Here is an 18,305-nt window from a genome sequence, read left to right on the forward strand (position 1 = left end):
CTTTTCCCTACAGCCTTTGTTTTGGACAAATTATAAGAAAAAATTCAAATTCATCATGCCGGGTTCTTGTATAGTTCCCCTTGATCAATTTCTCAGGGGATGGTAGAATGACCAGCTTCTCCTAGGTCATGATCATTTCTCCCACTAAAGCACTGATGAGTTTTCAGGCCAAGAGCCTGAAAAAAAACAGTATTGGTTTGTTCTTATAACTGATAACTTATAACTCAGCAGCTTGCTGAGTCCACCTGAAACTTGAGACCTGGGAAAGGGTCCCTTTCAAATATAAGCTATGTCACCTCTGTGTTTAACTCCTTGTTCATCATTACTCAAATGTATTACTTTCTCAGCAGTACAATGTTCTGAAGCAGCAATTAAGCTCACATTGCAATCCACATTCCAAAGCTACACACTTTCTTTGTTTGCTGGATTTTTTTCCCCATTTCCTCTTAATTAATCCGAGTGGAAAGCAACTGAAATTCAGAACTGAGCATTCTAGGTATTCTGTTGGTTGCTCTCTTATTCCTAAGGACTGAATCATCTTGCTTTAAATTTTTTTCCAGTGCAGAAATGCTATCCTTATATGTCCTTGAAGGGATAATTTAATTGGCTTTGATCAAAACCCTTTTGCACAAGAAAGGGTAGAGATGAAAATGGAGGTAGGATTAATCTGAGATTAGTGAGGGATTCCAGAAAAACCCTTGTTCTCACCAAGCCGAGGGCATGGAGCCGAGGGCTTCACACCCTCAAGGTACCACCACAAGGTACACAGCTAATGAGCAAAGCAGTGACAGGGCAAGGATGGCACCTTCTGGCAAAAAAACTATCTTTCACATAAAATTGGCAAAGTCTAATGCTCCTTGCACCCAAACTTCTTATTTACATATGGACTAGTGATCTTATCTTCAAGAGTGGGAATGTGCACTCACACATACATAAGCAGGTACACACGTGAGTGCACTCACCCACACTCATGTGTACCCACTGATACATAAATATGTGCACACATACCCACACATGGCATTCTAGCATTTTTCCCCCAAATGTCACAAATTTTTCAAGAGAACAAAGTAAGGACAATACAGCAGAGTCTCACACACAAGGGAGTCCAGAAAATTATAATTTCCTTCTACAATACTGCGTGATTAGCAAAAGAGTCACAAAGACGAAGGGCATGTATGTCCTATGCATCTCCTGTCCACAAGCAGGCTGAGGTGTGTTATACACATGAGCGTCCTCAGCGGTGTCCACAATGGAAACAGTGACTGGTTATTCTGGGTCAATAAAGAAGATGGGCTGCTACTCATTTTGATTTTTCTCTTCTTAAATTTATTTTTCTCTTTAATTTTTGAGATAATATATTTACACGAATTCTCCTTCCACTCCCTGGAGAGACTATTTTTCCCACTCTCAGCATTTCGTAGTTGTCTGTAGTTCCTTGTGTAAGGCTGACGCCTCACGAACTCCCCCCCACTCCCCGTTCACTCTGGTATGTCTACTGGTGTCATCCTTGCTTAGCTCACATTTTGCCACCCGTGTTGATAAGACTTTCCGAGAGTAGCTTCTGACATTAGTACTAAGAGACACAATTTCACAGCAAGCTCCCAGATTCTCTAGCTATTATAATCTTTCCACCCCCTTTCTGCAGTGTTCCTTGAGTCTTAGGTGTGGGAGTGTGTGTGTGTGTGTGTGTGTGTATACTGGGCTCCATAACTCTGCATTTTGATTGGTTATTGGTTATTATCTTCTATAACTTATTTTTGTCTATTGCAAAGAGAAATTTTCTTCATGGGCTGGAGAAATGGCTCAGTGGTTAAGAGCACTGATTGTACAACCATCTGCAATGGGATCTGATGCCCCCTGCTGGTGTGTCTGAAGAAAGCAATGGTGAATACATTTTTTTAAAAAGCGCTTTTGAGCTGAGGGAGTTTGCAGCCCCATGAGTGCAACAACAGTGTCAACCAGTCAAAAAAACCCCAGAGCTCCTGGAGACTGGACCACCAACCAAAGAGTACATATGGAGGGACACATGATCAGGGAGAAAGTGGATGGGATAGGGGATTTCTGGAGGGGAGACCTGGAGAGGGGATAACATTTGAAATGTAAATATGGAAAATATTCAATAAAAGAAAAACAAACAAACAAAACAAAAACAAAAAGTTTCCTTGATTAACACTGAATTTTCTATTTTTCTTTTGAAGTATTTCCAATAACACTACACACCATGTACAAATAAAAACTTGAATTGAATGGTATCATTAAAAATATTAGACATCTTTAAATCTGAGACAGATTTGGACATATACCAGGAAAAACAATTTCTTGTTTCTGACAGATTTAATTTAAAGCAAGCTACAGGGGTGACCATCGTAAGAAAATTATACCAAGCTTCAGTGAGAGTAATTAAAGGTTAATTGAGACTTATTTACAAATAAGATTGAAATTTTCCAAGTTAAAAATTAAGTTGAAATTCAGTGATAGAAGGCATACTAGATTTAAATATCTAACTTTGGATATATGGAGTCAAAATGAAATGACAATAATTAAGGTGGCCAAATAATTTTCATATTGTGAAGTTTTGAAAACAACAGAATGATTAACCCTTTGCATTGCTGGTCATTTCCCATGAACGCAAGCAGAATACAAAACCAACATACACTTTAACCTTTCTTAAAAAAAAAAAAAAAAAAAAAAAAAAAACAGCTTTAGGGACAACCTAAAATACCAAAGATCAAGTCACACTTGGGGCTTACGTAGTTGCATGTCCAAAGTGTTTGAAAATGCTTTCAAAAGCAGAGAGTGCTTAAAAGGATTATAACTCTCAAGACTATTGTAAGAAAGCATACTGTGCTACAAATAAATCCTGATGTGGTATAAAAGAAAATAGGTGCTGCAAAAGACATGCTTTGGAGAGGGAGTACAAAGTGTGTATGCACAGAATAAGATTCTTTTAATTAAATGAGCTGCAGCTCAGATGTCTCCAGAGTTTTAGAATGCTACTCAGCAATTATATTCCCATGGAGATTTAATTATCCCATTAGATGCTTATTTACTACTACATATTAACTTACAGTACACCTTAGAGTGCATGCACTAATAAATATGTTACTGTTGCTACATAGGAGGAGCTTAACTAAATAATTCTTAACATTTATTTTATAAGCATTTAATAAAATGCCTGTAGCAATACTTTGCTAGTTGAAGGCAATATCTCTCTCTCTCTCTCTCTCTCTCTCTCTCTCTCTCTCTCTCTCTCTCATTTCTATCTAATCTAATCTCCATCTCATCTATCTACCTCTATCTATCTATCTATCTATCTATCTATCTATCTATCTATAATTAATAAGTAAGAAGAACTGATCTACTTTTGTTTGTTTTTTGTTTGTTTTTTTGGTTTTTTTTTCCTTTTGGGTTTTTTTGTTTGTTTATTTGATTTCTTGTGGCTACTTTTATATTTTCTAATTTCCTTTGTAATGAACTTTACACAGATTCTCTTAGAAATCTAACTTGATCCTTATTTTACATGAAGAGATCTTGGACAATAACATAGATATGGAAAATCTAAGTGTCGCTGAGAGAGAGAGAGAGAGAGAGAGAGAGAGAGAGAGAGAGAGAGAGAGAGAGAGACTTAAAATTATTTTAATTTTGATAATTTCATAATGTATGTGATGAATTTGGTGTTACTCTCACCTTTTCTTACATACCCGAAAACAGTGTTGTTCTCTGACATTTTGAAGAACACTGTGCTTGGAAGCTGACTCCATTTTATTCCTCAATCCTTCCTTTGCTCTCTTAAAGTTGAAGAGTGTATTGAGCTCCTTCTGCATGAGCTGTGATTCCTTGCAACTGCAGTTTTACCTGGATGTCCTCCTTTCTCTCTTATCAACATCAACTCTGCCAGAATTGCAGCCAGCTCCCTCCCTCCTGTAGCCTCTCTAGTATCAGTTATATTTCCCAGTCCAAAACTCTGGCTTTGTAACCAGTTATCTCTAACTTGCAATAAGCTGAGTGGTGCCATTCCTGTCCATCTGATGCGTGCATTGGCAATCAGGGTTTTCTGATGTAGCAGGTTACTGTTAATGAAAACGCTCATGTCTTCTACCCACAAATTATGCTTTTTCATCTTATTTCCTTTATGCACTGTGGTAAGACAGCAAAACTGAATGATCTGAGTTTTCTTCTAGAATTTAGTTTCTTCTAGAATTCATGAATAGATTTGTTTTTATCATAGGTCTTACCCAAGAATATGACATTTTTTTTCTTTCCTCATGAAATCTGCTTCTACTTCCTCTCCTTCTCCTTCTTCTCCCTCTCCTTTTTTTCTTTAAGTTTTCATTTAATAGGAAGCAATTTAGAGCTTCTCTTGGACATGTATAAATTTACACCCTCATTACCCTGATGTTGCAGGGGTCATTATTAAGTAATATAACAATGGCTTAAACACAGTCATTGCAACGATGTGACAATCTGGTGGCTGATATGGCTACTAAAATGACTAATGGCACCAAGGAAATATTGTGTGGCTAGGAGTGAAAAAACGTGATGACTCATCTCCAGACTAGGAGGCCTTGAGACTTTATCATGTTACTTGGACCTATGCAAAATGTAAAATTAATAAACTGTTTACTTCTAGATTTTTTTCATTTAATAATTTCTGTCTGTAATTTACTGCATAAAACTAAAGTTGCAAAAATAAAGGAGCACATTAGGTGTGGTCCCTGAATTGCTTGGAGGATAGTTTCTCAAAGGAGCTACTTTAGCAACTACTGAGGCCACTGCCCATCTTTCCTCTCCTTTTATTCACACCGTTGGGACGATCATTAATTCTAGTAAGCAACCTTGAAAGAAACAACAACAAAAAATAAACACTCAGAAACGTAAGCACTCAACATATCAAAGTAGACAGAGAAGACGTTGTCAAACCTGAATGGTTCGCCTCCAGCTTCTTCAACCAGAGAAGAAAGTGAATGCTAGCTAGGTGTACTGGTGCATTCTCCTAAAGGAGAGAACAGTGAGTCTGTTAAAATTATTATTTCATTATTTTTACACATATAATATTACACTACTTGTTCTTATTTATTTTTTATGTTATGTTTGTTGGAATTTTGCCTGCATGCATGTCTGTATGAGGGTGTCAGAAGCCCTAAAAGTGGAGTTATAGACTGGTGTGAGCTGCCCCGTGGGTGCTGGGAATTGAGCCTGGGTCCTCTGAAAGAGAAGCCAATGTTCTTGAGCAATGAGCCATCTCTCCAGCCCCTATACCACTTTCTTAATCTTGACATGGTTTTACATTTTAGCATTCAACTATAGCTTCACATCAGGGTATTCCTTTAGACTGTAAAACAGGACAATTGTATTTAAGTCTTTTCTCTTCTTGGATTACATTTCTGCGTGGGAGAAATCTCAGCCTCCTTCAGTGCCAGCACAGCATGCTTTCTCATTACTGCCCTGCAGTTATCAGAGAAGCTTCCTCTCAAGTTTGTAATCATGTGAAAATGGCAGCCAAGTACTTAGTCAAAAGATACTAAGTGTGCTTCAATTAAAGCCTGGTAACAACATAAACCTTTCCTTTCTTGACTCATGTATAAAAGCTGTCCAGACTGACATTTCACTACACAATTAGAAACTAGTGCTACAGTGTATTCAAGTATCTTTCAATTAAAATGCAGTAAGAGCTATTTATCTCAAAGAATATGAGGCATAAAGAAAAGGAGATGAAAGAGATGGAAGGGATACAGGGAGGAGGGGGATTTAGGAAAGAGGGATGGAGAGAAAAGACCAAAAAAGAAATCAGGACAGTATAACGTTTGTCACAAGCCATAGTAGTAAGCCAACACATTATTAAAAAGAAATCTAAAATTGGGGACCACCATACTACTTGTTGGAGATGATCATATGAGGGAACCATGAGACCATACCATCATAGTGACAAAATTCAGGATAGATGAATTTCAGTTCAGGAGTCATACAAAGCAAATAACTGGTATGACAATTTCTCTGTAGAACTCCAATTGAACTTCACTAGTCTTTGTGTTTTCTTTAGTTTTGGAGATGGCGTTTCCTACTGTTTTTCAGCAAGTCAGATATCTGTCTCAGCCCTATGATTATAGTCAAGGCCTACTATATCCAACCTTTACAAACCATGTACTAAGTAATTGTATATTAAACAAGCACAAAAGAAATTTTTTTCAAACATAGTGTTGCATTTCTGATTGTCTCTCCTGCCATACAAGCTGTAAGACATGAAGTTTCCCAATACCTTCCAGGAATGCATCCAGTGTCCTCTCCAAACCCATCTTCTACCTGCTAAGCTGTCCATTCTCTTTAGCATGCAGAGTCCTGGTAATAGACCTTCTAAGGGCTGCACTCTGTGGTTTAGACATCTTTTCAGTCAGTCACATCCTAATCTCACTCATCACTAAGGAACACTTCCTCCTGGCTCCTCTTAATAATTCTATCAAAAAAAATTTTCAAACTGCTCAATCCTCACTCTTCTTTCTTGTCTTTCTCTTGACACTGGACATACTTATCAAGAGAGTACTTATCAAGTACTCTCTGACTCCTAGGATTACATTTTCACAAAGACAGTTCAAATCCAACATCTCCAATAATACAGTGCATGGTGTAGAGACACAGTCAAATGAAAGAATAGATCTAAACCATACAGGCATGCTCTAAGTTTTGAATTGCTGTAGAATTGTTATATACTTTTGCACAAACTTTATAGGATGTGTGAATTTATTCAGATGCCTGTTTGAAAGTAAACACACAGATGCAACATTATTTACTTGCTTAATAATATTTCACTTTTCACCAAATTAAATATCTCTGCGTAGTTTTAACCTTATGACAGAAAATTAAAGTTTTTTTTAAAACTAGATAGTTTTTCATTTTAAATAGTCTACAGAGCTTTTACTACAAAGAAATAACTTTGGATTTTAGAATATTGAATGCTTGCAAAAATGCCAAAGAGATTGGAACATTTGTGATTCCTAGTAATTACCACGTCAATATTCAATAAGTACATTTCACCAATTTGTTAATAAACAAAGAAAATATATCAATATAAAAGATAACTACCCTATTAGATATATGTTTAAATATATATATTTAAATTCATAAATGCTTATATCATTCTTTATAATTGTCATATTTCCAACGAAGTTCAATCTTATGTTAGTTCAACATTTTCCTCTTATTTTTATGCGTATAATTTGTATTTATGTTGGTATATCTGTAGAAAAACTTGTAAAAGTGAAATCATCAGATCAAAAGGTGTGTGCATTTTAAAATTCATTGGAGAAAAGTTTAGTTATATGTCAAAACCACTGGTCCAAAGCTGATGCATCCTTTTTCCTTTCTAGGGCTTTGGGTGATGCTGAGCTCAGTGCTGTGGTCATTGTTGCTTATTTGCACAAGGCCTAACCTTGAGCACTTGGTATTTCTGTTGAAAATCTGTCAAGGTTTTGGGTTTTCCCCCTCTTTTTGGTCTATCTGACTTTATTTGCTTCATCCTAATCTCTCTTTTAGAGGATGTACAGCAATCTCTCTATGTATTGGTAGTATTACTTCCTCATACTTAGAATTCCATGGAGATACCTTGTTTTGTGGTTTTGTTTTGGTTGTAAATCATACAACTTTACATTGTTCTTCAAGGTTTTTTTTTTTTTTTAACCTGGTGTTATTTTAAAAGATACAACATTGTGCCTATAACAATTTTTTAGATGTACCATCTTAATTGGGTAGTTTAAAATATCTCCTTAGGTAATAGTGCTCATTCACTGTAATGCAATTTATGACAGTGAGTTTTTTCCCCATAACTTGACTACAGTATATTTTGGCCTTGACAGTCTAACAACTGTATAAGTGTGTGTTACTTTTATGTCACTGTGATGACTGCAGCATAAGAAAGAAGGGATCATTTGTCTATTCTTATGTCTATACTAGGCAATAATTATGACTTTCTGTGAATTAATATTCATGTTTTTAAACATATATCTAATAGGGTAGTTATCTTTTATATTGATATATTTTCTTTGTTTATTAACAAATTGGTGAAATGTACTTATTGAATATTGACGTGGTAATTACTAGGAATCACAAATGTTCCAATCTCTTTGGCATTTTTGCAAGCATTCAATATTCTAAAATCCAAAGTTATTTCTTATTTTCCTAGACAAATTAAAATTCCACACCTCAGACTTTCAAATTAGAAAAATGTATTTGAAATAACCAGTGAGCTTTTGATTTGGTTTCATCAAGTTGCTATCAGTTAGTTTTCATATTTACATCTCTCCAACATTGGTGCCAGACAATGCTATAGTATAAAACTACCATGTTTATTTCAGCATGCTTCCACTATTTTTAATTGCTAGTTAATAAAATTTAGCTGTAATTCTCATTTTCCTAAGGAAACAAGTAGTTTTCTTGAGGTTACAGTAGTAGGTGGAGGCTGAATTTAAAATAAAATCTGCTTGAATCTAAAATGTGTCTTCTATTTACAGAGTTTCTTTTCAAAATCCACTTGTTTTCCTTGCAAAAGAAAAACAAATCTGTAGTACATACTGCATGCCGGGATTCTGTGTAGATTGCTAAAACTGCAGTGATAAGTGGCTTTATTTCTGACTTTGGAGATTATTGCATAATATCCTAATGTGTTACTTTTCATTTCCTTTTTATCCCACCCCCCAAGCATATGCAAAGCTTTATAAAACATTTCAAACCCATAAAAGTATTCATTTTAATATAATACATATATCAATTGGGCATAAAGACTTTCTAAGATAATTATAGTATAGAGTCATTTTAATGAGAGAAGAAAAATTTTAAAAGAATATAATCAAGGTTTCTACTTAAAAAATAAGCATCATCTTTTTTTTTAAGTTGTTTTTGGAGTTCCTTCATAAATGTCTTAAACATAGGTGTTCCCTAATTTCTCTTTTAAAGATTTTTCATAAAGAAAAACATGGCCATTATTTTAAGAGTTTTCTGATTTTTATATTAATATTTATTGGTACACATCAAATCACCCCCAAAGCAACTTTTTTTAGAGCAAGAATAATTAGTCCTTTCAATTAAATGAAGCAGGCTGAGCATTGTACTTCTTGGAAATGTCAAGGTGTTTTGTATCTATGACTGTAGTCATGGCAAGCTTCTACACTTCCTTCCCAAGGTTGTACATATCACTGCTGATGAGATTCAGTTGTTCCTGACTGTGGAACAGAGGCATTAGTTTCTTTGTTGTATTCACTTCTTTGATTGATGTCAACCACAGGCAGCTCTCATTTCTGTACCACTTGGGTCTCTTTATACAGAAACTTACAAATAGTTTACTTTACTAAAGAAAGAAAGAAAGCCAGAAGACAGTAGAGGCACAGTAAGTAGCAAGATGGCATTTGCATTGAAAGCTAAAAGGAATAGTTTCATTCTAATCACATAACTGGATACAATCCTTTCTAGGCAGGACACCCAAGTTGTGCTCACCTAATATGCAAATGGACTGGAACAGAATCAGGGATGAAAAGTGTGAGATGAGCGGGATTGCAAGCTTTTGTTCTATCTGCCACAACTGTCCTTCTGTGTGATTCTGTAACACCAGTTGATGTGTAAAGCAGAGGTAGCAAAGTTAAGTCAGTATGATGTAGTAGAATTTTATTGATGACAGCCATTAGAGATGTACTATATGCCCAGTTTTAGATGCAATGTTGTTCAGCTTGTTTTCACTTAGCAGTCTCACAAGACTGGTAAGGTGATATTAATGGGTAATTTATGTGGCTTAAGAAGATATATCAGCTGGTTAAGCTCTTGCTTTTGATGTATTAGAACCCAATTTTGGATTCCCAGAACCCATATAAAGCTTGTGGTATGTATCTCTAATCCCAATGTGACAAAATGGGAGTCAGGGACAAGACAATTCCAAGAAACCCACAAGTCAACTCATCTAGAGTTTGGAGCAGCAAACAAGAGACATTAGTTCACGTAACATGAAAGTCAATGCTAACATTCAAGGTCCTTTGCCCTCCAAAACAAACATTGAGCCTCTCTCTCTCTCTCTCTCTCTCTCTCTCTCTCTCTCTCTCTCTCTCTCTGTGTGTGTGTGTGTGTGTGTGTGTGCGTTTGTCTCCTCTCTTAGAGACATAATACACATGAATAAAAATTTTAAGAGTTTAAGAAGTTATATAACTTTCAGTCTATAAGAATCTGGGGGAAGAGAGGATAGTATAGCTAGTAAGAACTGACCACCTGTCTCCAATTTCATGATTTACATTTATATAAGTATAAGCTAAATATGTTTATATACATATAAGAAAAATATATACAGTCTTTTGTCTAAACATTATGAACTAGTCATTTTCTACTTGATGTGTTTATAACTGAATTTTAAGACCAAACAATCTTCTAACTAGGCTTTTAAATTCTCCAGGAAAAGATGCCAGCGATGAGTTAATGTCCATATAAACACCACAGAGTTAGGCTCTGCAGCAGAGAACTTTCATAAGCCTGCATCAGTTATTACCATGAACTGTGAAAAAGCCTGAGCAGACGTTTGCAGATAATTATACTGACATTCCTACTTCATTACTTTTAATAGAATTGAATTTGTGGCACTCACTGCCCATGTATATGAGCACTGTGTTCATCTGGAAGCAGAATGTGTCATATATCCTAAGTCTCAGCTGGATGGACAGCTTTTGGCAGGTGGTCATTTTACAGCATGAAGGATGTCCTCTCAGCTAGGGGCTGAACTTTAATTAAAATAAGATAACTTTTAAAATGTTTCAGTTGATCCCCTCCATCTACCTTAACTGTAAGTGAAAATGGTCAGATGACAGAAGGTTGGTTACATAATGCAGCTGTGTGTGCTAGTTCGTCATTTATATCGATGAATATCTAAAGTTTCCTTGCTAACCGATTTATCTCAAAGGAAGAGTAAAACATCATGTCATGTACACAAATAGATAATAAACAGAGGGTAAATAGACAGATCATAGCTACATTAGAGGTAAATCAAAAGTTAATGAACATATAACTATCTTTTAAAATATTGCTCTTGGATATGCTGAGTACCAATGTTTAGAAATATTAAGAGTACTTTATAGGAGATAAAAGTCAGTTATTTGAACAATACCATGTCAGAACTTTCAAGGCTGAGACAGGAGTATCATTTAAGTTCATAAGTTCAAGACCAGCCTGGGTATCATAATGAGATCCTGTGGAAGAAAAGTCAAAAGGAAACAAAAGTGGTAAGAGGAATCATTGAAGGGTAACGTTTAGCAGCTCCACTTACTGACGGCTTCCTGGTTCTCAAACCACTCTGCTTTCTGTTCCAGAGACTCCAGTAATGCAAAGCACTTCTTGAGTTGGCTATAAATAAAGGTGGTGTACCATTGTGATTCTTTGACTCACCCAACTCTTAATTCTATATATTCCCCTCTCAGAGACTTTCCCTAAATATCGACCCTTATGTACTATTTACACATATTTAGCATTATAAAACCTACCAAACTTCATAGAAGTCTCTAACATAAATCATTTAAAGAATCATTATGATTCAATCTTACACTTGAACAAGTTAAAAATTAGAGTCTTTCCGGTAATTCATAAGCCCACTGTGTCTGTCTTGCTTCCATCCTGTCTTTGAATGTTCATCTGTTTTGTGGTTTTTCCATCCCTTAAAAGTATTGTGTGCCTAGTTTTAATTCACTTTTTGGTACCTTTGTGACCTTATTTTAGGGGGTGGTGTAAATTCTTACGTTTGTGAAAGCAAATGATACAAATGTCTATACCTAATCTTTAGTGTTGTAGAGGGGCTCTTTTATCAATCAGAATATTACAGTTTGTCCAAGGAACTATCTAACAGTAACTGGATAATTTCCAGTTTGGTACTGGGGTATCAGTTGTCCATCTTCCTCTATGTGTCCTTAGTATGTGTTTGTAAGAATATTTAAATTTTATAACATTTTGCTATGTAAGATCAATCTAACTGCAATTGCATTGAATCTAAATTATTTTCAAAGTTTTCTGTATTTCTCTTTCTCACTAGCATTCAAATGCTGGTATCTTAGTCTTTTAAAAATTTGGATGTATTATCAAAGTTCTAGTTTGTTTCTGAATCTTAGAACTGTATGTTCCAGTAATAGTCCATTTCAGTTTTAAATAGATGTGACAGTAGCCATATGATACCACACAAGAACTTTTTAAAGTTTTATTTATTTTTATTTATTCATTTTACATCTCTCTCTCACTGACACTCTTCTGGTCACCTACTTCCACAATCCTTTCCACCATCCCTCCTCCCCTTTTACTCTGAGAGGTTCGAGCCCCACTGCAAGTATGACCCCTTCCTTGCATATCAAGTCTCTTCAAGGTTAGGCAGTCCCCTTTCTCTCTGAAGTCAGACAAGGCAGTCCAACTAGAAGCATATCCAACAGACAGGCAGCAGCTTTTGTGGTAGCCTCCACTTCAGTGGTTTGGAACCCATATAAAGACCAACCTGCACATCTGCTACATAAGTGCAGGAAGTCTAGGTCCAGCCTGTATATGCTCTTTGGTTGGTGGTTCAGTCTCAGAGAGTTCCACGGGTCCTAATTAGTTGACCGTGTTCGACTTTCTGTGGATGCCTATCCCCTTCAGGCTTACAATCCTTACCCTAAGTCTTCCATAAGAGTCCCTAAGCTCCATCCACTGTTTGGCTGTAGGGCTCTGCATCAGTCTGAGTCAGCTCCTCTGTGGAGCCTCTCAGAGGACATCCATGCTAGATTTCTGTCTGTAAGGACAACAGGACATCTTTAATAGTACTTGTCCATAGGATAGGTCTCAGGTTGGACTAGTTATTGGTTGGCCACTCCCTCAATCTCTGCTCTGATCCCCCCACCCCCTGCAACACTCCTGTCCTTTTCTTGTAGACAGGATAAATTTTGGGTCTAAAATTTTTTGGATGAGTTATTGTCCTTTTCTCTCTATTGGGATTTCTGCCTGGCTATAGGAGGTGGCCTCTCCAGGTTCCATATCCCAATGTTGTGAATCACAGCTAAGGTCACCCTGACTGAATGAAGGCACAATATACCCAAATGTACGGGGCCCAATGAGAGCAGTGCTGAGGAAAGTTCATAGCACTAAGTACCTTCATAAAGGTACTTAATAATAATAAAAAAAAATCAGGTAGAAACAATGAAAAAATATAAAGAATCAACAAAACCAAGAATTGGTTCCTTGAGAAAATCAACAAGATAGACAAACTCTTAGCCAAATTAACCAAAAGACAGAGGGACAGAATCCAAATAGACAAAATCAGAAATGAAAAGGGAGACATAACAACTAACACTGAGGAAGTTCAAAGAATCATTAGGTTTTACTTCAAAAACCTGTACTCCACAAAATTGGAAATTCTTAACAAAATGGATGATTTTCTAGACAGATACCACTTACTAAAGTCAACCAAAAAAAAGAAGAAGAAAAAAGATATCTTCTTACTTTTCTTCTTCCTTCTAACCCTCCTTCTCTTTCTCTCATATCTATTCTTATTCTCTGTCTCATGCTAATTAGTTTTCGTTATGCTAGCAGTAGTATCTCCCTCATATTAACTTTAGTTTGTGTGGTTTTTATTTGTGTGTGTTTTTGTTTAGACATCAACTTGAGCATAGTGTTGAATGCCTATTGGTGACTTGGACATTAATTAATATGAAATTCATATGTTGTACCTTGTTACTGTCTCTAACTTATTACTTCATATTTTCAGGACCTCAACTCATAGTTACACATGCTAAAACGGTCATTTTCATCTTATTACTGTCTCATTGAACTTACAGTAAATTGTTGATTATACCTTCAGTATTTTAAAATGCTCACTTAACTTATTTTGGTCCAGGGATACCTTCCAGAAGCCCCACTGAGGTGCACCGTGCCGACCCACCATGTACCAGGACACAGAACTTATGGACCTGAGGCTGACCCACCATGCACATTTTCTGTGGTACCTGGCAGCGAAAATATGCATACATGATGGAGAAACCATGATTAAAATATTTGAATGCAGAAATGTGTACGTTGAAAAATTTCTAATTAAAGTTCGTTGTTGTAACTAAAGGGTTCGGTTTTTCCTTTATTTAGTTATTTTTTAAAAACATCATTAGTTCTCTGAGAATTCTGTATAATGTGCTTCAATCATATTCGTTCCTCACCCATCTCTTCCCGACTCACCCTTCCTTCCTACCCATTCAACTTTGCATCCTCTGTTTATTTTTATATCAAATTTAATTTGTGCTGCTCATATATTCTTGGATATATGGCCTTTCCGAGTTTGATGGACTTATGAGGGGTGATTTTTTTAAGGAAAACTAACTCTCCCTTACCCAGCAGCTTTCAAGTGCCAACAACCCTTCAGCTAAAGTTGGGACTTCATGTCTACCTCCCCTCTCCAAACATGGATTGGACTTTGTTCTTCTTGATTCTTAGGGAGAACACAACTCTCTCTCGTCAGTTCAATAGTCAGTGACTCACAGGCACAAGTATGAATTTTAAAAGTGTCTTAAATTAGAGGATCAGAACATCTGTTTGTTGCAGATTATAAACCATGAATACAATTTAAACAGGCATAAAGTATATTTGAGTATCCTGTTTTGTGTATTTCAAAATGTAAGGGTACATTTCAGCATATCTGATGTCCCTTGTTCTCTATCTCCCTGCTTTTATTAAATATACATATATATGTACATATCTATAATAATGTAACATCAAACATGAAAAATTGGTAATATGACATAAGACAGTTCATACTAAAGGTGGCATCAGTAAGAATCTAAGTAATAAGTTCATCATTCTTGACTATTTTTTCTGCAAAAAAAAAGTTAACATCCCTAAATCTCATAGCATATATAAAAAAATTTTAAGGTTTCTCCAAATTGGATAGAAACTATTTATCAAAAACTACATGACATTACTACTGACAAATTACATAGCAGACATTTCTTCTGGTTTACTAATAATAAAAACCAATTTTAATCATGTTGAAAAATTGAATTATATTTCCATCCATTTGCCAAACTTGCTAAAATTGTTATATAGAAAGCATTAATAAATTTATAAGGAGAAATATTGACAGAAATAGTCTTTTAGATGTTATAGTCAAAAGGCAACTTTAAAACATGTTTTTATTTTTTGATTAGAGCAATTTTCAACTTTTGAAAATTTATTTATTGGAATTTTTCTCTACAAAGAAATATTAAGTATTTCACCTAACTTTTATTGATTATTTTTAAGTAGTTTCTTTTCTTTGAGAAAGACACATTAATTAAATTGTGGTTACCCTATGAACCCTGGATTTTTGTCTGGTTTCTATCATTGGGAGGATTAGTCACCATCATTTTGCTATTAAAGGAGCATAAGGTAGGTTTTCTTGTGGAAAGGATTTTCACTTCAAAAATTCCAAGTAATTTTTTTTAGTCAGTTCATTGTTTGAATATGTGAGGAGTCTTCTTGTACCATCTAACCATTTAGAACACATCTTAAACATTTTTGTCAATGTGCAGATAAAAGTAAAATTAACATTTTAGTATTTAGTTGACTATGTATGTTACAAATATTTTCTCTCATTTTATAACATTTCACTTCATTTATTGTTATGGTTTTTAGTTAGGTACAAAATAATAGGTTCCGTGATGGCATTTTGTGTGTATTTTTCTATATGAGACAAAACAGGCAATATTTGTCCCTCATGTCAATATCATCTCCCCCTCATCCCTCAGACTCTTTCTTACCTCACCTTAGTGCCCATTCTATTTTCAGGACTCAAATGTCAGTGTTTTTCTGTGTTCACACCCAGGTTCTCACTGGGTTCTTTATCACCATCCTTTGTCCTTCATTTTGCAGCAGGGATGACTTGTATAAAGTGTGGAAGGTTTCACTTTTTTTTTTTTTTCATAAAGAATGACAATTTTAACATTTTTCTTTCATAATGAGAAACATTACATCTGTCATAGGCCCATATTTATGGATATGCTTTTGGATTTTTGGTTGGTTGGATTATCACTTTGCTCACCGTTGCAACTGCTGTTTATTAAAGTCCTAAACGATCTTATTTATTATGGCTTTATAATGAATATCGTTAATTGAGAATTCCTTTTTTGCTTTACTTTCTTCTGCTACCTTTTACGTTTGTATAAATAATTTTAAAATATCTTCTCATGAATCAGAAGAAAACCTATTTTAAATTTGAAATTATAGTAGATGTGAATATAATCAGGAAATAGTCTACTTTCAGATACATTTCTTGTATTCCCAAGCATGGCTCATAATTCAAAATAATCACGTAAAGTTTAGCTCATAGTTATTATTTCTTAAACTCAATTTCAAAATATATATTTGCTCTTGGGATTTAACAAACTGGAAATTTATTCAAAGAGCATAATTGTTTATGATAAAGACATTAATATACTTGAAATTTGTAATGCAGTTATTCTGAATACTTACAGAATATGATGTCTGACATTTTCTTGATATTATAATTTCTGTGATAGCTTTACAACACCTATGTTACTGAAAAGATCTGTTTGGTCTAATGTATAGCTTTTGTTTTAGAATTAAGGTACATTGATTTGTTACCTACCTAATTACAGATTTCATTATTAAATGTTTACAGGAGGCATTCTTGGCTAGCTTCAAAAGCTGGAGATGTTTTCATGGTGCAGCTTATTTGTAAATATTGTGCTGACTCAAGATAAAGTTTTAAGTAGTTAAAAATAAAAGAGATTCATTGAATAATAATTAAGACACCTATGTAATTTCTTTCATTTTGGGGAAGTAAATTAAAGGCCTCATGCATATTAGGACAGTGTTCTAATCAATAAGAGTCATGTCCAACCCAAGTAATTTCAATTCCTTTATCTAAAGAAAATCATTCTAGCACCTTTGCTACCTGTCAGTGCCCATGCTTGCACATGTGCAAGTGATGTGTGTGTGTGTGTGTGTGTGTGTGTGTGTGTGTGTGTGTGTGTGTGTGTGTGTTTGGTATAGGTATGTGTGTGAATGTGTAAGTGGGAACCCTCGTCTATGTGTGCATATGTGGAGGCCAGTGGTCCCTTTTGGATATTTTCCTCTATCCTCACCTCACTTTTTTTGAGACATGATGTTTAAGTAAACCTAGAACCTGTTATTTGGGGTAGGTAGACTCACTATTGCATGATCTACTTGCATGCCCCACTCCCAGTGCTGGGTAATAGAAACATATTACCACACCTAACTTTTACATGTATATTGGAAACTTAAGTTCACATGTTTGGAAAACAGCCATTTTACCTTTTGGGCCATCTCTGAAGCCTCTTAACACTTATTTACTGTTAAAAAAAAAACTCATCCTTAGGGCCTCAGACTAATTTTTTATGAATGAGGATATGTATTTATCAAGATTATAAAGTGATTTGTATTCATGTCAATTCTTTAAAACATGGCTCCTTTTCTGATGAATTATACCCCTGTATATTGTAAATTTTTATTCCAGTTAGAATGAACCACTATAATAAACTAATGACAATCTCAAAGACAAAAAGTATTGATATATATCTAAAACACAGCTTAGCTTATGGGAACATTTTATTCACCCACTATGACATTTTATTAATTTTCATGAGTTTGACAATTGTAATCTTCATTTATTTAGAGACAAATTAAAATGTAACAGATGCATCATAACTATATCTGGGATAACGTTTTTACAGTGATGTGCACACAATTCTTATACATTATTATATAAACTCCCATGAATGCTCAGCACAGATTCATAGAACTTCATGTAAATAACCCGTTATTATGAATCTCACTTTCATGTGCTTTTAGCTGTACAGAAATAAAGTACATTAAGCTTTAGAATATAAAGTCTTTTGGTTATATGAAATAGAAATCCACTCAGTTTCAGCAAAAGGTAATTTATTAGGCTAGCAATATTCCCAAGCCTGGGGAACTGAACTTGAATACTAAAGGATCCATTAGGCCCCTCTCTTGGAGCCCTATGTCCAGGTTTCTTTATATGACATGAGTTACTTTTCAGAAGTGTTTTTCTTTTGCTCAGTCTCAATAGTAGAAAATTGCCACACATGGAATTCATGTAAAGTTAAAAACTAACTGAGAAATACTAAACTAACTCTACTAGGTATCACATTCCCAATATTTGACAAAGTTGGTTGGTCAGGAATCAAACTTGCAGTGTGTATGATGTTCATCTGTGACTGTAGTGTTAGGTACATTGCCATTGTTGATTAAGAAAAGAAAAAAAAATTTTTAAAAAGATGCTATAAGACAGTTTAGCAGTTATAAAC

General features: G+C 35.0%; 1 protein-coding gene across 9 annotated transcripts in view; it reads left to right on the forward strand.

Moving 5' to 3' along the window:
- The window catches only part of Adgrl3 (adhesion G protein-coupled receptor L3), a 721,722-nt gene extending 704,977 nt beyond the window's left edge, over window positions 1–16,745 (forward strand). For all 9 annotated transcript variants that reach the window (XM_076938716.1, XM_076938717.1, XM_076938710.1 and 6 more), the window contains one exon: window positions 13,865–16,745. In XM_076938716.1, the coding sequence (XP_076794831.1) occupies window positions 13,865–13,941 (77 nt within the window). In that variant the 3' untranslated portion in view covers window positions 13,942–16,745. The remainder of the gene's footprint in view (window positions 1–13,864) is intronic.
- Window positions 16,746–18,305: the final 1,560 nt, after the last annotated feature.

Source organism: Arvicanthis niloticus, chromosome 7 (genome assembly GCF_011762505.2).
Source record: "Arvicanthis niloticus isolate mArvNil1 chromosome 7, mArvNil1.pat.X, whole genome shotgun sequence".
In the NCBI taxonomy this organism is placed as follows: domain Eukaryota; kingdom Metazoa; phylum Chordata; class Mammalia; order Rodentia; family Muridae; genus Arvicanthis; species Arvicanthis niloticus.